We start from the raw sequence: 22386 nt of genomic DNA on the forward strand, positions 1-22386 counted from the left end.
TCAGATTCATGGAGTGAAAAATACAGTAAGCAGTATTTCTATTACAGCACATGAAAAGATAGGAGTTGCCTTACGAAGTTGGAGGTCAGTGCTAACGAGGCCAATTCAGTTAAGGTGGAAGTGACCTATTCTCAACAGTTGACAAGAAGGGGTGAATATCAACAGAGGGAAAATTACTTTGTAGTACTAATGAGGCCAATGCAATCAAGGTGGATGTCACCCACTCCCAACAGTTGACAAGAAGGTGTGAGTATCAGCAGAGGGAATATTACTTTTTGTAGTGACCCATCCACTGCCAGTTTTTATTCAGGCCTAATTTGATGGTGTCCAGTTTGCAAATTAATTCCAGTTCGCAGTTTCTCGTCAAAGTCTGTTTTTGAAGTTTTTTTGTTGAAGAATTACCACTTCTAAGTCTGTTATTGAGTTTCCAGGGAGATTGAAGTGCTCTCCTACTGGTTTTTGAATGTTACAATTCTTGATGTATGATTTGTGTCCATTTATTCTTTTGCGTAGAGACTGTCCGATTTGGCCAGTGTATATGGCAGAGGGGCATTGCTGGCACATGATGGCATATATCACATTGGTAGACATGCAGGTGAATGAGCCCCTGGTGGTGTGGCTGATGTGGTTAGGATCTAAGATGGTGTCCCTTGAATAGATATGCAGACAGAGTTGGCAATCGGGTTTGTTGCAGGGATTGGTTCCTGGGTTAGTGTTTTTGTTGTGTGGTGTGTAGTTGCTGGTGAGTATTTGCTTCAGGTTGGGGGGGTGTCTGTACGTGAGGACTGTCCTGTCTCCCAAGGTCTGTGAGAGTGAGGGATCGTCCTTCAGGATAGGTTGTAGATCCTTGATGACGCGTTGGAGAGGTTTTAGTTGCGGGCTGTAGGTGACGGCTAGTGGCATTCTGTTCCTTTCTTTGTTGGGCCTGTCCTGTAGTAGGTGACTTCTGGGTGGTGTTCTGGCTCTGTCAATCTGTTTCTTCACTTCAGCAGGTGGGTACTGTAGTTTTAAGAACGCTTGATAGAGATCCTGTAGGTCTGAGGGATTAGAGCAAATGCAGTTGTATCTTAGAGCTTGGCTGTAGACATGGGATCGTGTGATGTGGTCTGGATGAAAGCCACTTCCACCTTAATTGAATTGGCCTCATTAGCACTGACCCCCCACCCCACACTTAGAAGGTAACTTCCATCTTTTTATGTGCTGTAATATATATACTGCTTACTGTGTTTTTCACTCGATGCATCTGATGAAGTGTGTTTTAGCCAATTAAAGCTTATGCCCAAATAAATTTGTTAGTCTCTAAGGTGCCACAAGGACCCCTCGTTGTTTTTACCTAGATCATAGACCTGAGTCACTGGAAAATGGTGACTGAGATATGGAAGGGTGCAGCAACACCAAGGTCCAGATTTTTTTTAAAGGTATTTAGGCATTGCTGCTCTCAGCAGTGCAATACCTAACAAATTTGGAGCCTACATTTCACTTTCAGAAGGGAATTAGGCACTTACAAGCCAAAATCCTATTGTCAGTTAATGGGATTTAGGCCCCTGAGTGCTGAAATTACCGTATATACTCGATCATAAGCCGGTTCGTTTATAAGCCGACCCCCCACAATGGATAAGTAAAAATGGTAAAAACTGTATGATCCTTTCATAAGCTGACCCTATATTTCAGGGGTTGGCAAACTTTGGCTCCCGGCCCGTCAGGGTAAGCTGCTGACGGGTTGGGACGTTTTGTTTACCTGGAGCATTCGCAGGCATGGAGCCCCTCAGCTCCCAGTGGCCGCAGTTTGCCATTCCCAGCCAATGGGAGCTGCGGGAAGTTAGTCTGGGAATGGCAAACCACGGCCACAGGGAACTGAGGGGGTCCATGCCTGCAGACACTCCAGGTAAACAAAATGACCATGTATTAGATATTCAATTCATTTATTTCATAGAGTTTAAAATGTTGGTGTTGACCTGTTTATAAGCCGACCCCTGCTCTTTGATGTGTCACTTTTTTACCAAAAATATTCAGCTTATGAACGAGTATATACGGTACTTTTGAAAGTGAAGTGTAGGCTCATAAATCAGGCATTGCAATGCTGAGTGCAGCAATGCCTTAATACCTGTAAAAAATCTAGGCCCAAGGGCTTTCAGTTTTGCTCCAGAGCCGGACAGAGTTCTGGCATCATGACACGTGGCTTCCTACTGAACTGGAGTAAATATGAACTTAGTGTCCTCTATTAACCGTGATTTCCCAAGGGTGATCAGAAAATCATACAATACACGTCCCGAATGTTGCCAGGAATTTGGATCTCAGATAGTTTTGGTTTTCTGAACTCAAGAATCTGGCAGCAAAGCCACTTGTGCCTATTCCAGATTTTCTGTCTCAATATCAGGGTCAGATACTTTACCCAGGTCCGAAGTCTCTGCATTTGTTGGCATAGGTCATCTGATTGTGGAGACCAGCCTTTCTCAGGAGTGCCTGGGAGATTATTTTGAAGAGTTGGAAAATGTTGTCTAGAATATCCTATGCAGCCAGAGAGAGAAGATTTTTTTTCATGGTAAGCACATAGAAACATGAAACCTGTCTCATCGCCAGTCCCAGACCTCTGAGAACACACAGTGAGAATCCAGACTTCTTGAGACACAATAAGTTCCCTTCAAAGTAATTTTTCAGTGATGGCAGCATATCATGTTCCATATCATGTTCCAAGGTGTGGGTGTACCAGGGATTTATATAGAGGCAATATGATATTTTCTGTCTTATTATCTGTCCTTTTCCTAATGATTCCCAACATTCTGTTAGCTTTTTTGACTGTTGCTGCACATTAAGTGAATGTTTTCAGAGAACTATCCAGAGTGACTCCCAAGATCTCTTGAGTGGTAACAGCTAATTTAGACCCCCCATCATTTTATATGTGTAGTTGGGATTATGTTTTCCAATGTGCATTACTTTGCATTTATTGACATGGAATTTCATCTGCCATTTTGTTGCCCAGTCACCCAGTTTTGAGAGATCCCTTTGTAACTCTTCGCATTCTGCTTTGCACTTAACTGTCTTGAGTAGTTTTGTATGATCTGTAAATTTTGCCACCTTACTGTTTACCCCCTTTTTCCAGATAATTTATGAACATGTTGAATGGTACTGATCCCTGTACAGACCCATGGGGAACACCAGTATTTACCTCTCTCCATTATGAAAACTGACCATTTTTTCCTACCCTTTGTTTCCTATCTTTTAACCTGTGTTTGTATGCCCTATAGTCAAGAATGTTTCTAAGTGGCCTTATCTAATATTTTTCCAACTGTGCATGAACTGGTATATTTGTAGGATCTTAACTTCATCCTAATGAAGCTCTCATAGTCTCCGAATGAGACTCTGGGAGAGAATTACTTCTGTGGCTTGTCAAATGCTCATGGGCCTTGTGATGATAACATTAGCCAAAAGAGTCAGCAAGTGCCAGCCTTTAATTGTTGCATCTGAAGAAGTGGGGTTTTTTACCCATGAAATCTTATGCCCAAATAAATCTTAGTCTTTAAAGTGCCACCGGACTCCTCATTGTTTTTGTGGATTCAAACTAACACGGCTACCCCTCTGATGTTTGTTACACAGCCTTTGATTATTTTTATTATTTGTTACAAGAGCACCTAGAGTCTCTGATCAAGATTGGGGCATTATTGTGCTATAAACTGTACCCGCAAGTAATGAGAAAGTTCAAACCCTGAAGATTTACTAGTATAAACAGAGGAGAGACAAGGGAAGAAGATGAGAAGGACATCATCCCAAATTAATTCTTAAAATGGCCTTTGATTTTCATCTGAATCACATCCTCAGTTTACTTCTTTTCTTCCTCACATTCTTTTTACTGTAAAGGAAGGTCAATTTAAATATAATAGATGCTATGAAGGGCCTTGGCTATGGCCTGAAAAGAACAAAATTATTCCATAAATATACTAGATTATCTGTAGTTTATAGTGATAGTTAGGAGCCAAACTGTTTCCACAACACCTTTCAAAGCAGATCAAACCTCTATAGAAACGTGCCATGAGATCCAGTCCCTGAAGATGTCAGAGTGCATTTATTAGCTCCAAGATGGCCTTGAAGGCATTGCTTTGGAATGTGACAGTTGTAGAAATATATAGAGCTGCCAGTTCCTACCTTTATGCAGCATTATCTCTTGACCTTGCCTCAATATCTAATGTTCAGTTCACAATCTATGCAGTGAGTCATTTCTACCTCTCCAGAGGTTGTTTGTTGCTCTCAACCAAGATGAATGTCTCAAACTTGCTAATAAATTGTTCTTGGATGAATTAGCAGATGTGTGGTAAGCAAAACATGAGAAGTAATTCTTCTACTCTATTCAGCATTAATAAGGCCTCATCTGGAGTACTGTGTCCAGTTCTGGGCAGCACATCAGAAAAGATGTGGACAAATTGGAGAAGGTCCAGAGGAGAGCAACAAAAACAATTAAAGGCCTAGAAAATGTGATATATGAGGTAAGATTGAAAAAATTGGGTTTATTTAGTCTGGAGAAGAGAAGTTTTAGGAAGGACGTAAGTCTTCAAGTACATAAAAGGTTGTTACAAATAGAACAGTGATAAATTGTTCTCCTTAGTCACTGAGGACAAGAAGTAATGGTCTTAAATTGCAGCAAGGGAGATTTGGGTTAGACATTGTGAAAAACTTCCTAACTATAAAGGTAGTTAAGCACTGGAACAAATTACCTAGGGAGGTTGTGGAATCTCCATTATTGGAGGTTTTAAAGAACAGATTAGGCAAACACCTGTCAGGGCTGGCCTAGATAAATTTAGCCCTGCCTCAGTGCAGGGGACTGGACTAGATGACCTATTGAGGTCCCTTCCAGTTGTACACTTCTGTGATCTATAACGATGATACTTGAAGTAGAAAATAGTTACTTGTAGCTGGAGTCTCTTAAGATTCACATGGGGAGAACAGAGAATATGTGGGATGACATTTCCTCCAGATATGACCCTCCCTGGGATATTCCATTGCTCTAGAAGAAATATGTGCTGTGCCTTAACGGTAGCAGTTTCTACAGTGGTCTGGGCTTGATGGAATGTGACTGCACCTTCCATGAGAGTGGAGATGCTTACTGATAATATGCAAACTAGATACCATTAACTTGGGTTTGAATAGAGACTGTGAGTGGCTGGGTCATTAGACATACTGAATCTTTATTTCCCCATGTTAAGTATCCTCACACCTTCTTGTCAACTGTCTAAATGGGCCATCTTGATTATCACTACAAAAGTATTTTTCTCCTGCTGATAATAGCTCATCTTAATTAATTAGCCTCTTACAGTTGGTATGGCTATTTCCACCTTTTCATGTTCTCTGTATGTGTATATATATATATATCTTCTGACTATATGTTCCATTCTGTGCATCCGATGAAGTGGGCTGTAGCCCATGAAAGCTTATGCTCAAATAAATTTGTTAGTCTCTAAGGTGCCACAAGGACTCCTGTTCTAGTTACAGGTGAGTAACTTTTCTTCCTTCCTTGTTGTGTATACCCTTCAAATCCCGTATGTGAAAACTGTTGTTAAATGCCCTTTTAAATAGGCATTCAGTCACACAGCATCTGTGTTTACATTTTATGTGCTGCTCCTTCTGGATTAGTAATTTTTATTGCTCCCACCGAGGAATTCCTTCCAAATATATTGTAGAGAACAATAAACATAATTCTTTTTGGTGAGGTGCCCAGAAATAAAAATTTTAAGTCTGTAAGCACTTTAGAACAGGGCTTTTTTTGTTCTTGTACAGTTGGGACCCTGACCCATGATTGGGTGCCCCATTCACTACCAGAGTACAAATAGTAATAGGTAGGGTGTCATAGAAATGGTAGAGAAAGGGATTATATTTTTTCCTGTCCAAGATATGATGTGTCGATATAAGGGCCACAAAGCATGGTTTCAATATCCCATCAGAAAGTTGTATCAGCCTTGCCATTCATTATCACTGTAGCTTTCCAAATTTCTGCCATTGAAAATCTTTGTTTTGCCACATTGTATTAGCTCATTTTTGTCTAAAATAATCTTATTTATGCTGTATTTGTATTTCTGCCATATTTTAACCTGCTTAGTTCCTCTTGCATTATTGCTCTTTCTTGGATACATGCAACATTGTCCAATATAGTGTCATTTGTACATTTCTTTAGTGTGTTCTTGACAGTTCTCTTTATCAGTTTAAGATGTTAAATGCAACTGTACCTCACACCAGTTATTACCGCTTTCTGCCTTGTGCCTATCCCTTTGTTAACATATATAATTATCCTTTGTTGTGATGCTTTCACCAGTATCAATCCATGTAACAATGCCAAGGTAAGACAATTTGAGTTTTTCAAATAAGGCTTTGTGAGGCATGGCATAAAACCCGGGCTAACAAAGTCAGTGGCAAAACTCCTATTAACTTCCATAAAGCCAGGATTTCATCCACAATCGGGACATTTAATGAAGATACACAGTATGGTAAAATTATCTTCTGTTCTCCATTTCAGGGAACTTCAGGCACAGGAAGCCTTACAGAATGGGCAGCTAGGTGGTGGAGAAAACATCCCTGACCTACAGCCAGGAATTCTAGCTAGCCAAGCAATGATTGAAAAAATTCTTAGTGAGGATCCGAGATGGCTGGGTAATGTTCTATATTTTGTCTTCTCATCACTGTTTCTATATCTGTCTAGACCTATTTTGACTTTTATTGGAGAGGCTTCAATAGTTATGTTGAATAAAGGAGTGATTGTGTGTGTTGTAACAGAGTTCCTCCTCTGCCTTGGTGGGTCCTGCGCTTATTGGCAGATTTTCTCGCCTCAGAGGTTCACGGCAGCCCTCAGTTTGGCCACTTTCATGGCTCAGATCTGCCGTTCACTAAGTTAACCTCATTACTGGCTAGCATGGGGAAAGGGAGGAGAACAATCCCCGCAGTCTCTGCTGATCCACATAGTGGATCGGGGAACAGGCCAGAGACTTTCCCCACTGGTGGAACCTGCAGTCCCGTTCAAATCCTCCGGTAAAAAGTAAGGAGTTGGAGGGATGGGGGGGAACCCGGTCCCCCCCTCTACTCCGGGTGCCAGCCCAGGTCCCTGTGGATTGCAGCTGTCTACAGTGGCTCCTGTAACAGCTGTGTGACAGCTGCAACTCCTTGGGCTACTTCCCCATGGCGTCCTCCCAACACCACCTTTATTCTTACCACAGACCTTCCTCCTGATGTCTGATAATGCTTGTACTTCTCAGTCTTCCAGTAGGACACCTTCTCACTCTCAGCTCCTCGCACACACCACAAACTGAAGAGAGTTCCTTTTTAAACCCAGATGCCCTGATTAGCCTGCCTTAATTAATTCTGGCAGGCTTCTTGATTGGCTGCAGGTATTCTAATCAGCCTGTCTGCCTTAATTGTTTCCAGAAAGTTCCTGATTGTTCTGGAACCTTCCCTATTACCTTACCCAGGGAAAAGGGACCTACTTAACCTGGGGCTAATATATCTGCCTTCTATCACTCTCCTGTAGCCATCTGGCCCGACCCTGTCACAGTGTGTACACACACACACACACACACACACACACACACACACACAATAGTATGGGTGTTTGGAAAAAAAATCATGCAGTCAAGCCCATTTATATTCAAATAGCATACTGGAAATTCCTGTCTATTGAAAGTATTTCTTTTGTACCAAACCTTTTTTCATTCACTCAGTACAAATGTGGCTATTTTGAGGGAATTGATACATATTTTCCTGATTTAAAGTCAGTAAGAAAACTATCTTGTGCCAAATGATACTGATGTCACTTGAATCTTTTTTTGATTGTTGTTTTTAGTCAACTTTTAAAGGATATTTCTTTTGCTTAACTTGATTAACAAGAACCAGAAAACAAAGAAATGTTACCTGTTTTAGGCTTTGAGTGAGTTCTTTAAAATCTAATATTACTGTAAATTTATTAATTTGACAGGTCACTTAAAATAAGCCCAATTGCTCTAGTTTTCTTTAAGCTTTTAGTCTGGTTGTGATTTTCGGTATTTGGTGTCATTTATTACATAGCCATGAATTTTTAAAATCAGCAGAACATTAGTGGTTGTACCTAAATGCTAGTTTGTAACAGATGGAACACAAACTGGTGCAGTACCTCTGGTCTTCAAGAGTAAAATTTTTTTATTTCTTTGTTTTAGGTAGATTTGTATTATTTACAGTATGCAAGGGGAAGACAATTATACAGGAAAGACAGATGAGGGGAGTAGTGAGTATCTAAAGAATTCTATAAAATTGGGCAAGAACAAGATTCTGAGTGGAGAGGACCACACAGTTGAATCTATAAGAAATATGAATCCCAAGTTATAAGAAAGTAACTATATTAGTAGAGCTTTACTATAAGTGTCTGTATCAAGAAAAGGAAATTGAGCACACTATGTTCAGAGAGATCCCAGGCAGCAAAATCTAACAAAATAAGTGGAGAGAGAAGAAGGAGATCCAGGGATTAGGTTGCTATCATGGGATTTTCTAGACCCGGATTCTGTTCCCTGCTCCACCCACAGACTCCCAGAGACACCTTTGGCAAGAGGAGTGGCTATTTTCAAATAAGTAACATTCAGGAGTTGATCCAAAAAATAACTATCCTACTAAAGTAATGCTAACCACAACATAATTTTCAAGATTTCTGTAGGGAGTAATGTACCAAAAAGTGACTTAGTGACATTAAACTTTGGAAAGGGAGATCTCAATACAATGAGGTGGTTAGTCAAAAAGGCCCTAAAGTCAAACGTAAAGCAAAATGGCATGGTTGCTACTTAAAACAAAATAATAATAGTCTCAGAAGGCATGCCCATTGGACAAAAGGGCAGCCAGGAAGACAAGGTGTAAACCACTGTAGCAGAGTGGCAAGGTTCGAGAAGCCAAACATAATACTTCAAAATTTAAAAACCTAATCCTAGTGAAATCAGTAAACAGGAGTATAAATTACAGTAAGGGATAATATAAGAGGAAATTAGAAGGGCTAAAATGGATTTTGAAGAACAAATAGGTAAGTATCGAGAACAAACAAGGGATTATTTTAAGTATAGCAGAAGCATGAACCTGCAAAATAATTAGTCTCCTGGATCACCAGGGGCTAAAAGGAGCAATTAAGGAAGATAAGGATGTTGCTTAGAGGCTAAATGACTTCTTTGGATCGGTCTTGACTGCAGAGAATTGTGGGGCCTGTACATTTATATGATTAACAAGAATATCCAGAGTTGTTGTTAGTTGTTGGTAGCACAGTGTTTCAAAGGGATATTAAACCTCATGCTTCAGGGTTTAAACTAAACTAATCTCTAACTCTTAGAGTTTTGATGAAACCTAATGGGACAGATTATCCCACACCCTGTCTGCTGCAGGGGTTCCTTCACCTTCCTGTGAAGCATCCAGTGTCAGCCACTGTCGGAGAGAGAATACTGGACTAGATTAACAGATTTTAAGCCCGGAAGGTAACATTGATTGTCTAGCCTGATCACTGAATAATACAGGCCAAAGAACTTCACCTAGTAATTTCTGCATCAAGCCTGTAATATCTAGCTGAACTATAGATATCTCTTAGCCCTGGTCTCACTGGGGAGTTGACCTAAGATAGGCAACTTCAGCTACGCAAATGGCGTAGCTGAAATTGGCGTATCTTAGGTCGATTTACCTGGCCGTGAGGACGGCGGCAAGTCGACTGCTGCTGCTCCCCCATCAGCTCCGCTTCAGCCTCTCACGAGCTGGAGTTCCGGAGTCGACAAGACATGATAAATCGATCCCTGATAGATGGATCACTACCCGCTGATCCAGCAGGTAGCAAAGACCTGCCCTTAGAAAGATATCTAGTCTTGATTTGAAGTCTTCAAGTGATGGAGAATCTATCACATTCATTGATAAGTTGTTGCAATGCTTAATTACACTCACTTAAAAAAATTGAGCATTATTTCTAGTTCGAATTTGGTTAGCTTCAGCTTCCATTAGCTGGATCATGTTTTGCCTTTTAATAGTGTATTAAAGAGCTGTCTACTGTCAAAAATGTATATTCATAAATACTAGTTATGAAGTGCAGAAAATTTATAAAGGAAACTGAAAGCTACAGGGGAAAAACCATGGCTAGCAGAGCTAAGGACAGTAAGAACACAAATATAATATGAACAAAAGGAATCTTAACAGTGATATAAGCCCATTACTAGATGGAAATAGGAGAATTGTTAATAATGTTGCAGATTAGCCAGAAGTGTCTAAATATTTTTGTTGTGTATTTGGAAAGAGCTGAAATGAGGTATGATACCACATGAGGATGATGAACTACTTTCCACAGCCTCTACTAGGGAAAAACATTTTAAAATCAGCAGATCACGATAACAGGAACCCAAGAGTCACAATTTAGGAACAAGGAATGCATGCCATACCTACAGAATAGGGTATTGTATTCTGGAAAGCAGGATTCTAAAAAGGATTTAGGGGTCTGAGTGGACAAACAGTTGAACCTGAGCTCCCAGTATGATGCTGTGAATAAAAGGGCTAATGTTTGGGTATATAATAAAGAGGGAAGTAGGAGTAGGGAGGTGATTTTTACCTCTTTGTACAGCATTAGTGAGACAGGTATTGGAATACTGTGTCATGTTCTGGTTTCCACATTCTGAAAAGGTATTGAAAAATTGTAGAAAGTGCAGAGAATAGCCACAAAAAAGATTCAGTGATTGGAAAAATGCCTAAGTGAGATACTGAAGAAGCTCGATTTGTTTAGCGTAGCAAAAAGATTAAGAGGTTACCTGACTACAGTGTATAATTTCCTTCAATGGAGAAAATATCAGCTACTAACAGTCTCTTTAACCTAGAGGATAAATGTATAACAAGAAGGCTGGAAGTTAAAGCCAGACAAATTCAGACTAAAAGTTGAGCACAATATTTTAACAGTGAGGGTGATTTAACCATTCAAACAAACTTCCAAAAGGAAGTGTAGATTCTCCATCTCTTGATGTCATCAAATCAAAACCGGATGCTTTTCTGGAAGATATGCTTTAATTCAACACCAGGGCTCCGTACATGGGTAATTAGTTATAATTCCATGGCCTGTATTGTACAGAGGTCAAGCTAAATGATGGTCCCATCTGGCCTTAAAAACTGAAAATCTATGAAAAAATTCTTCCCCATGTAGGTACCTCTTATCTTTCTCTTGGATAAACTAATTAGATTGTGTCTTTCATTTTTCACTGAAAAGCAGAATTTTTCAGATCTTGAATTATTCTCATAACTCCGTTCTGAGCCCTTCCCCATTGTTCCACATGCTTTTTGAAGTGAGGATGCCAGAATTGAATATAATTCCAGTAATTGTCTCACCATGGTAACTAAGAGGTTAAGCATGATTGATTAATATTCCTAATTTGATATTCCCCTGATTATACATTCAAGGACCATGTTTAACTTCTTAGTTACAGCATCACACTGAGAGCTCATGTTTAAGGCTATGATTTAGTCACGGCTGTTTTTAATAAAAGTCACGGACAGGTCACTGGCAATAACCAAAAAATCATGGCTAGTGACTTGTCTGTGACTTGTACTAAAAATACCCCTAACTAAATCTTAGGTGCTGGGGGCAGGGAGGGCTGCTCCAGCGAACACTGCTTCTCCTCTGGGCTGGGGGTGGCCTGGGGCTCCACTGCTGCCCCTGGACCTCTGATCTGGGGCAGCGCCCAGGCCCAGTTGCCTGGGGCCGCCAGAGTAGCAGCTGGTGCGGTTGGCCCCAGGGCCGCCCCAGCTACTCGGGCAGCCCTGGGGTCAGCTGCTACAGCTGTGGAAATTACGAAGGTCCCGGAAAGTCACGGAATCCATGACTTCCGTGACCGCTGTGAAAGACTCGCAGCCTTACTTATGTTCAGTTGGAAATCTACCATGGCCTGTAAGTCTCTTTCAGCCTCGCTGCATTCCAGGATACAGTCCTGCTTCTTGTGTGACCTACATTTTTTTATTCTTAGATGTATGACTTGCATTCGGCTGTATTTAATGCATGTTTTTTCAAAGGAGTCTGCATTACTACATAATCCATATAATTCCGTATAACTGACTAGTCCCTACCATCATTTACCATTTCACCAATTGTTGGAATTACTGTTATAGAATTAGTATAAAAGATATCACTATGACATCAGCTCAAACATAAATTCCTTTATTAATTGTAAAGGCCAAATGGTATTTATACAGTTGCTTAAGCAATAAGCAATTCCTACATTCATACAATAGCACACATTCATAAGCATTTGATCGGAGTACTCAGGAAAAGAGAGAACCCTTTCATACTGCTTGCTGCAGCATGATCAGGTGGGATCTGATAAATACCCTGAGCAAGCCTGGTTCTTTTATACAAAGCAACAAATAATTGATGTCGTCATCCTATCTGAAAACCAGGTTTTACCACTTTGGGGCTGGGTAGAATCATGACTGGTGTGGAAAAAGTAAATAAGGCAGTGTTATTTACTCCTTTTCATAACACAAGAACTAGGGGTCATCAAATAAAATTAATAGGCAGCAGGTTTAAAACAAACAAAAGGAAGTATTTCTTCACACGACGCACAGTCATCCTGTGGAACTCTTTGCCAGAGGATGTTGTGAAGGCCAACACTCTAACAGGGTTCAAGAAAGTACTAGATAAATTCATGGAAGATAGGTCCATCAGTGGCTTTTAGCCAGGATGGTGTCTCTAGCCTCTGTTTGCCAGAAGCTGGGAATGGGCGCCAGGGGATGGATCACTTGACGATTATCTGTTCTGTTCATTCCCTCTGGGGCACCTGGCATTGACCACTGTCGGAGGACAGGATGCTGAGCTGGATGGACCTTTGGTCACATTCTTATGTTATGACCCTCTTCCTGGCCTTGGGTAGAACCAAATATGGCAGTTGGACCTCTTTCTTTCAGATTATTTTAAATTTATAAATCTTAAAGCTGGTTGTACCTGACATTTTATCTTGTTACACATGTCCATATTCTAAGATAACACGGGTATGTTAAAGGTAGCTATCAGTTTATCACAAAACACTGCTTTTTTGGTCGGTGGAACCGATTTGTTACCATCTCCTATAATTTTAGAGGCTTCTTTTCTAATAATTTTCTTTTAGCTCATTAGCCACTTTCCAAACTCAGCATCCTCCCAACACTTGTCTTGCTAGATGCTACATTCCTTCTAACTTTTTTACCTATTATTTTCAAGCTCTTATTACATTTGTTAACCACCTACATTTTGCAGAAGCTGCAAAGCACATGGCTAAACTAACCTTACCCCTTCTGTTCTGAAACCATCCTATACCAATCTTTGTGTCATCTTCAAATTTTACCAGTAAAATTTTATATTTTGTTCCTATCATTAATAAAGATGCTGAATAGCATTGGTCCAAAACAGTTTTCTGTATAACTCCACTAGATACATCCCCATGGGATGATAATTCCCCATTTACAATTACATTTTGAGATCTGTCAGTTAACCCAGTTTTTAATCCATTTAATATGGGTTACATTGATCTTGGTATAGTGCTGATTTTTTTTAATCAGATTGGCATGCTGGGCCATGTCAAATGTCTTATGGAAGTCTAAGTATATTATGTCAATTATATTATTAAGTATATTATTCATCAGAGATGTGATCTCATCAGAAAGTGATATGAAACTTGTTTGAGAAGACCTATTTTTCATAAAACAATGGTGATAGATATTCATTATGATGCCATCATTTAATTCTTCACTGATTGCATCCCAATTCAGTCTTTCCATGAATTTACCCAGGATTGATGACAGACCAAGTGGTCTGTAGTTATCTGGGTCATTTTGTTTATCCTTTTAAAATATTGGCAAAACATATAGTGTTGTTTTTCGTCTAAATGCTCTGGTGTTTCCCCATAGTTCCAAGAGGTGTTAAAAACAATTAAAGGTTCAGAGAGGTGCTTGGCCCTAGATGGACAGAGTGAGAGAGACAGTCAGGTAAAGGCCAGGTGGGAATCCGGAAACTAGAGGTGGTCTCCAGGGGAAGCAGCAGCGAGCAGAAAGCTGTCTGCAGGATCTCCCTGGAGGAGACTATGGCTTTATGATCCATTGTCGTAATTCCTATGCTTCTGTGTTCCAAAGAGGATGCATCTACTGCAAAGTGGATTTTCAGCTTTGTTTTTCAGATAGCTTCGTGGAGAAGAATCTTGGTGGCGGGGAGGGGAGGAAGTTGTGACAAATTGGGTTTGATACTAAGTTTGCTTGGCAGCATAACTAAGAAGTCATCATTTTCCTTTTTTAAATTAAAGATTCTAGTATTCAGTACAAGTAAGCTAATACAGGAGAATTTCCACAGTAACCATAACTTTGACCTTTTAGTACATATGAAGCATTTGCTTTAGCAGTATTTTAAAATCATTCAGAATTCTGCATGTACATAAGTTGCTGTGGAGCTGTAACTTTGAATACCCTGACTCTTAATAAATTTCAGTTCTCAAATGTAATGTTCCATGTCAGTTATTTCGGATTGAACTTCCTTGTTTTCTTAATGGTAAAAGTGAGTAATTACCTCCTCCCACCCTCATCCTGGTCCAGCTCTTGTCCTTTCTAAATTAAAGTCAGGTAGCTTCCTTCTCCATGCTACGTGTGTGTTTACAGTCTAAATCCAATAGATATTGGGAGATCATTAGTCTAACAAATATAACAAAAACCTTCACATTGTTATGTAACAAAAGCCAATGGACACGTGTCCAAAAATTTATCCAGATCTAAATGGACTATAACCAGATGACCAAAAGGCACATCGCTGTCCTAGGGATTATGTTTTAGGGTACAGGAATAGAGTAGTGTCCCTTTATATAGTTTGTGTCCTTTATGGTGCTCACTATGTTCTGTGTTTTAGAAGCTGCCAGAAACTAGTCAGAGCAACATGTATGTATGTAGATAGGTTGGCATGTTTATGTGTATTTAGTAAACATGGTTATTTGGGGCCCACCTCTGTCTTTGTGGTTTCTTGTATGAAGAATAAAAAAGACAAAAATGCGTCTACCAGATTTTATATTTCTGCCACCAGCCACTGAGAATAGTAGAGCTATTGCAACTGGTTTTTGTAACGGCAGAAGTGTACTGCTCCCCCACTCTTTGCATCTGAAAATAACTGAACCTTTTTTTTCTTTAATTTTTAAAAATAATCACTCTTGAGTGGAAAATTACTGTGGGAAAATACTTTTTATATTAAGGTCATGATTGAATTTTATTGGTATAGCTTTGCATTTGTCGGCCTAATGGAAGAAGTGGGATTTTGAAAGGGATATGAATGATAACAGGGAAGTTGCCAGATGCATTGGGATAGAGAAGCCATTCCATATCGGGGTGGGGGGAAGTATGAAAGTGTGAGATGAAAGGCTTTGCCAATGATGTTAACCTTACCATTCCTAGGAGGGAATAGGAGACACTCTAAGAGACAAACAGATGTTGACCTAAAAAGAACAGGAGGACTTGTGGCACCTTAGAGACTAACAAATTTATTTGAGTATACGCTTTCGTGAGCTACAGCTCACTTCATCAGATGCATTTTTTTTCCCCCCCAGTCTCTGACCCCGTCCAGGTTCCCCCCGGAGACACGGCCCTACTCCCAGCCCCAGCGGGGGGTAAGGAAGGGGGGGATGGGACACGACATGGGTAACAGGGCTGGCTTTCAGCACGCCCACTGTTAAGTGTTTCAGTACCACTGAACGGAAAGGTATCCAGTATATACTAGAAGACAGTTGAAGATGTGACTGTATGTAAGAAGGCAAGTTAAGTGGTGAAGTAAAGAAGTAAACATAGAAGATATTTGAACCATGCGGGATGAGATTGTTGAGAGAGAGATGAGAAAGGGATCAAGGACAGAGCCCTTAGAGATGCTAGCAGAGTGGGAGAGTAAGAGGAACTGTCAAAGGAAATATTGAAGAAACAATTGGAAAGATACCAAGTGAATACAGGGCCATGGAAACCAAGGGAGGAAGTATAATCAGAGATGTTGGAATGATCTGAAGTATCAAAGGCAGGGAGAAGATTAAGGACAAGGATAGAGGAACGGCCCTGAGACCTTGTCAAGACCATCTTATTGGAGAACGTTAGTAAGAGCAGGTGTGGTGAAGTAAAGAATGCTAAAGTCATACTGAAGGAAATCCAGAAGGGAACGTTGCATAAGGTCCTAGTTATATGTCTTACTAAAATGAATAATATACTTTCAAATTTTTAATATTGAAGAGCTTATTTTTATTTTGCTTTTAAGATTTATAAGTATGAGACTATATGAAGAATACTGGGGGAAAAATAAAAAATACTTATATTGAGAGCTTCTGGACATTTGTGTGATGTTGGGATTCTGCTAGTATTTTATTTGTGCTTAGTGTGATGGCAAAATTTTTATGTAATATAAAAATGATAAAGCTTTAGTCAGACTGCCTAATGACAATAAAATCCACGTCTCATCCTAATCGTTTGTGAATGGTGATGTATAAGGCTCTGATTTAGTCACAGATGTCACAGCAGTCATGGATTCCGTGACTTTACCCGACCTCCATGACATCTTCTGCTTCAGCTGTCAGCAGGACCCTGCAGCAGGGGCTAGGTGCCCCCCTCATGGCTTCCCAGGGCTGTGGCGGGGGCTGCAGCCAGGGCCACACACCCCTGTCCCTCAGCTGCGGCCAGCTCTGGATGGGAGGAGGGCGCTGCACCCCCTGCTGCGGCCACTGGAGCCAGGACTGTGCCCCCCCTCCGTGGTGGGGGTGTTGGCCTGTCGCCCCCCCCCCCCCCCCCCACCGCATGAGACTCCATTCCTCCCTCCTACTTAGCCTCACTTCCAGTTATTTTTAGTAAAGCCAGGGACAGGTCACGGGTTCTGTGAATTTTTGTTTGTGAATTGTGCATGACCTGTCTGTGACTTTTACTAAAAATAATCATGACAAAATCTTAGTGTTAATGATGTGTACAAACCAGGATTTTTATATAAAAGAAAAGCAAAATTTTATTGCTTTCAAGGATTTTATTGGTACCTGGATTCGTTAAAGGTATTCTAAATGCAAAGTTAAAGTGTTAACATATTTTAAATTTCTTAATCTGTTTACAGATACTAATTTTGTATTAGCTGGCTACAAGACAGAACAGTGCACCAAACCCCCGAGACTCTGCCGCCAGGGTTATGCATGCCCCCATTATCACAACAGCCGAGATAGAAGACGGAATCCCAGAAGATTCAAATACAGGTGCATAAATAAATACTAAGAACATGCTTTCCTAACTATGGGTCTACGCCCCCCATGAATCAATAGAACAGTTATTGGGGGCTTATTTCTTTGGATTACACTAACAGTGCAACTGGGTATACCTAGTTTAACAGTATTAGATTTTTGTGACAAGCCCCATAAAACTATAGGAAACAAACTTCAGAATGATTGGACAGCCCTGAATAGGAAAGTAATTAAAATATGACTAAAACATCAGTCTTCCCTGGGAGGAGGTGAAACCGTTTCTGCATCTCCTGGCACCAACTCAAAATCTCAATTGTTCCTCCTTCAGCTGCTGTTAATAGACAAAAGGACCCTTGATAACCTTCTGGATTTAGCGGATTCCTCCTGCTACAAATTCCTTTCCCCAGGCAATACTTTCATAACCAAACTTTGCTAAAAAACATACTGACATTTGACTCTTAGTATGAATTGGTGGCCTGAGAAATGTAGTTTTTCAGTTTCTGTATCCTCAGTTCAGTCGTGCAGTATTGATGAGATTGGCCTAACAATCTCATGATTGTAAGTAACCATCACAAAACACAAGAGAAATTGAATTTAGCTGTGGTTTATGCATTACTTCTGGGGGAATTCTGCGTTATTGCGCAATGTGGAATTTTGCAGAAATTAATGTTTTTTGCACATAATTTCCTTTCCCGCACAGAAATGGGCTGCAGTGCTGCTGGCTGCCGCTAGGGGCTGCTGGACCCGGCAAAGCCCAGGTCGCTCATAAAAGACACTGTTGGTGGGGAGGGGGAGAGAGCTAGAGGGTTCCTGACAGCTGCAGTTCCCTGCATGCCCTGAGGGAAGGAGAGGGTGGTGCGCAGGAAACTCTGTGCAAGCCTGGGACTGAGCATCAGGCTGTTTCTCCTGCTGGATCTCTGGGCTTTGAGGGTAGGGGGTAGGTGTTTGGGCTGGGGGCACGGCTGGGCTTGTGGGGGGGGGGTGGGTATCTGGGCAAGGGGGGGCCCTGCAGCTGGGCTGTGGGGAAGAGAGGGTGCAGGTATCTGGGCAAGGGGGGCAGAATTCCCCCAGGAGTAAGCATCCTTTTACCAAAAGAGCATTTGCCCAGAGAGCTCCCAAAATATTGCTGGCCCACATCTGTAGGCTTCAGAGGCCCCAAAGCCTGGCTCTGGCGATAAGCTGTTGTTGCAGAAATGGAAACAGTGGGCTTCAACAGCTGAGGTGCTACTTTGGACTTAATGGGAAAATATTTGAGTTTGCTGCTGGGGAATTAGTACAAATGCATTTTTGGATTTCACTTTTTCCAGGTCTACTCCATGCCCCAGTGTAAAACATGCAGATGAGTGGGGTGAACCTTCCAAGTGTGAAAATGGGGATAACTGTCAGTATTGCCATTCTCGTACTGAACAGCAGTTCCATCCTGAGGTAAGAACTGAGGTTATCTTCCCCCACTGTTTAATGTGTTAAATTGAACATGGTTTATCTTAATAATGGAAATAGACAAATATTTCATTTATCATAAGGGCATATCATATAATAAATCTAATTAGTTTTCTGATCTGTTAAAGAAGTTGCAAGATTTCTGCAACAGTTTTAAGTTGCCTTTTTTAATGTGCTAACTAATACTAGCAATTTTATTTCTGAAGACTGTCTGTGACCTGTCTTCAGAGCACTGTAACTTCACATGTCGTCTTAAAAGTAGATATATTTTATCCAGAGCTGTATGGAATCTGGAGAGTCGTTCATGCAGTAGTTGAGTTAGTGGATATAGTTAGTGGATATATATTTAAAACAAAACAATTTGCTAGGAATATCATTTGTACAGTTACATTAGTCACCTACTAGCATCTTTTAGAACACTAATATGAAAGAGAAGTTAACGTCATAATGTCTTCTGTAATATTTGGACATGGATCAGATTATATTTTCATAGGATTTGTAATTCTCTTTGCCATGCTTCTTAACCCCAAGGTGTAAGATTTGGGTTTAAACAATCCTTTTCACTATTCAGCATATTTCTTGATCCTGCAATCAAGTCAAAATGATGATTTCTGTGATGCCACAATCATTTGTAGTAAACCTCTGTGGTATAGTCACGGTAGTAGGAAGGTTTCATTGCAGTTGATAGGGGAAAATTGAATAGACCCACGGAAGAAGAAAAGAGACCCACGGAAGAAGAAAAGAGAAGAAAACAAAAATTCTTTGTGTCAGTGTGGATTCCACTGTAGGTATGCATGTGTCTCATGGGCATGAGCTTAGAATTTTTTATGCCCTCCTATTTGTGGCCCCAAAAGTCACAATACGTTGACCCTTGCTTAGTTCCCTCTTATTGTTTATCCTTTGGTCTATGTTCGCACAGCCCCTAGCATGTGACTGGGGCTTCTAGGTGCTATGATTACACAAATAATGAAAAAAAAAAATCTGGGGTAAAGTCCTCAAAACCCTCCTTGACTTGAATGGGCAGAGGCATGACACTGACAGGGAAGAGAGCCTGAGAAAAAACATCAGTACCAAAGTCAACACTAATAGCTGTCTTGTTACCTATCCTGGCACCTGTTGACTGACCCTCTTCTCCTTGGTGCCGAGATATGTGTTTGAAGATCTGCTTTCATCCTTCCTCCCAGCACCAGCCCTGGTAGCCTCATTGAAACCGCACCCAACAGTGCTGTTTCTGGGAAATACTTGTCCCCTCCTGGGCTATTTCTTCTTCCTTGCTTCAAGCACAGAGCACTCTCCAGAGAGAGAGAAAGAGAGGAGTGGTATCTTAAAGAGTTCTCCAGCACCACCTCCCACCAGGCTCTGGTGCATGAATGGTAATGGATGGGCCACCCACAACCTTGCCAATACAACATGCCACTATGGCCATATTTCTCCTACTGAGGTCCTTCTTATGCTATCGGAGCAGAGTCCCATCACAACACTTAAGGGACGAGGTTAAAGGCACTGTTGGCATCCATAGCTGGAGCTTTTTACCCAGAATCAGAGTTGCTCCCTTCTAAAGAGTCGTCATCATCCCCCTCTGAGGCAGTTGCTCCAACCCTGACATGGGCCATGACCAATTTCCGGACGTTCCAGGAGCTGTTCTTCAGGATAGTGGAAATTGAGATAAGTGACAGTAATCCAAGAGAAAGTGTATAAGATAGTTAACATCCTAAGCTCCTTGGTACCCACAAGGATCGCTCTTCCAATTAATGGATGCCTATTAGAACCTGCAAAGGCCTTTTGCACATCTTGGCCTTACTTTCTTGACCTCAAAGCAAGTGAAGAAAGCATCAGCTAGCTTTTCGCTTCATTCAGTGTTATGAACTTTTCCTGTAAAATAGTTATCCCTTAGTGTGTTAGTGCGTTTTATTTGGTTAGTCATGAATGGGACTCAGCCTAGTGATAGCGCCGGTCCCCAGGCTTTCAGCCTTGTGATCGCTGCAAAAAAACTATGCCCATCAGCGATCCACATAACAGTTGTCTAAGGTGTCTGGGTGAGTCACATATAAGTGACAAGAGACACATCTGCATGTCCTTCAAACCTCGGACTAAGAAGGAACGAGACACCCATCTCAAAGTGCTCCTAATGGAGGCAGCTCTAACTCTGACACCGGAGCACTCGAGGTCTGACTGTGCCCCGAGCCCTGCAGCATCGGTTCAGAATGCTCCAATGGTGCGGTCGATGGACCGGCACTGATGCCCCTCCCCGGCACCTGCCAAGCGGCAAAAGAAGACCGGGAGAGGAAGATCTCCTACGTCCCACAAGGGGAAGGGGAGGGGAGGAGGAGAGCCAAGGCCCAAGGAGGGCAGCTTGGTACCTCCAACCAGGAGTCGGGCCCAAGCTAAGGTCGAGCGGTCTAGCCCACCCCAACCCATGCCTGCCACACAGGACAGTGACGCGGGCCTTCGTCAGTTAGAGGTCCCGTTGATGCCCGAGGCCCTGCAGGCAGAGCAGGATATCTTAGTGCTACTGGCGCCGCCCACACCAGCTATGGCGGTACCCCGATCCAGGGGTAAACCCGCCTTGGGACCTTTTCATAAGTCCCCATCTCAATGGTACCGCTCCCCTTCCTGAGGGACATCTCGCCAGCGCTTGCCCGCACTGAGCCACCAGGCTTTGAAGGCAGGGAGGCAGGCTTGGCGCAACCCTCTTCCATCTCTGGACTCAGGGCAGCGCCCACAGGTCTTGAGATGCTCCTCACTGGTGACCTGGCACAGACTGGTAGAGGTGTGCCCTCCTGGCATCAACAGCACTGAGACTGGCCCAGAGCTTCAGCCATGGCCCAGTACTGTTCGCAGGCCCGACAGAGTCAATTATGCGAAGTCACCAGTCATCAGTTTGCTGATACGCGTCACCGCGAAACAGATCCTCTTGGTCAGTAAGAAGGTCTTCCCAGCGACTGACCTGCTCCGGCTCCTGGTCCCGCTCCAGATCCTGGTACCGGTTGAGAAGCGTGAGGCGTAGATCGCTGGAATGCCGTTGCCAATCCACTGAACGCTGCTGGTCTCCGAGGACCCACAAAAGGAATTTTTCTCGAGCGGAGAGCTCCCCATTGAGGTGCAGCGATCAGCACTGCAGCAAATGGGGTCACCAGTCCACCAGCTCATGGTCGCCTGAGAGCTCCCACTCATCGTCAAGCTCCGACACCAGGCAGGAGTCATAGCTGGCAGGTCAAACCCCAGCACCGGTGGTACCCTCAACGTCAGTGGTACCTCCAACTGCTCCATGGCCCTAGGCCCAGTGGCTGGCTGCCTGGTACCTGTGGAACCCATAGGTTCCTAAGGGCTTAAGTCAGTGGCAGGTGCCTTGGACAAACCATCAGCCTCAGTATCCCGCCTTTCTCTGGAAACAGATCTCACCAAAAGGAGAACCCCTCAGGCTCTCACGGACCCCGGGGAACAGCTGGTTGGACCACCTATGGATGTGGCCGACCCCGCGGCACTGGCTTCTTCCTCATCTTCTCCAGGAGAGGCAAGGCCAACTGAGAGCTACACCTGAGAATAAAGACTCAAAGAGGCTGGATTTGTTCGGACGCAAAGTTTATACATCCTCCAGTTGAGGTTGGCTAACCACCAAGCCCACCTTGGCCGCTCTGACTTCAATATGTGGCAAGCCATGGCCAAATTTGAAGATTTGCTTCCCTAGGACACCAGGAAAGAGTTCCAGGCGATCCTTGATGAGGGCAGGGCTGTGGCCAGGATGGCCCTT

General features: G+C 42.2%; 1 protein-coding gene across 8 annotated transcripts in view; it reads left to right on the plus strand.

The window, feature by feature from the left end:
- Positions 1-22386, plus strand: part of UNKL (unk like zinc finger) — a 164465-nt gene that overhangs the window by 37071 nt on the left and 105008 nt on the right. For 6 of the 8 annotated variants that reach the window (XM_073361545.2, XM_073361548.2, XM_073361547.2 and 3 more), the window contains 3 exons: positions 6500-6633; positions 17075-17210; positions 18503-18620. In XM_073361545.2, the coding sequence (XP_073217646.1) occupies positions 6500-6633; positions 17075-17210; positions 18503-18620 (388 nt within the window). Of the gene's footprint in view, positions 1-6499; positions 6634-17074; positions 17211-18502; positions 18621-22386 lie in introns of those variants that run through there. The other 2 variants (XM_073361549.2, XM_073361550.2) reach the window with 1 other exon arrangement.

Source organism: Lepidochelys kempii, chromosome 10 (assembly GCF_965140285.1).
Source record: "Lepidochelys kempii isolate rLepKem1 chromosome 10, rLepKem1.hap1, whole genome shotgun sequence".
Classification (NCBI taxonomy): Eukaryota; Metazoa; Chordata; order Testudines; family Cheloniidae; genus Lepidochelys; species Lepidochelys kempii.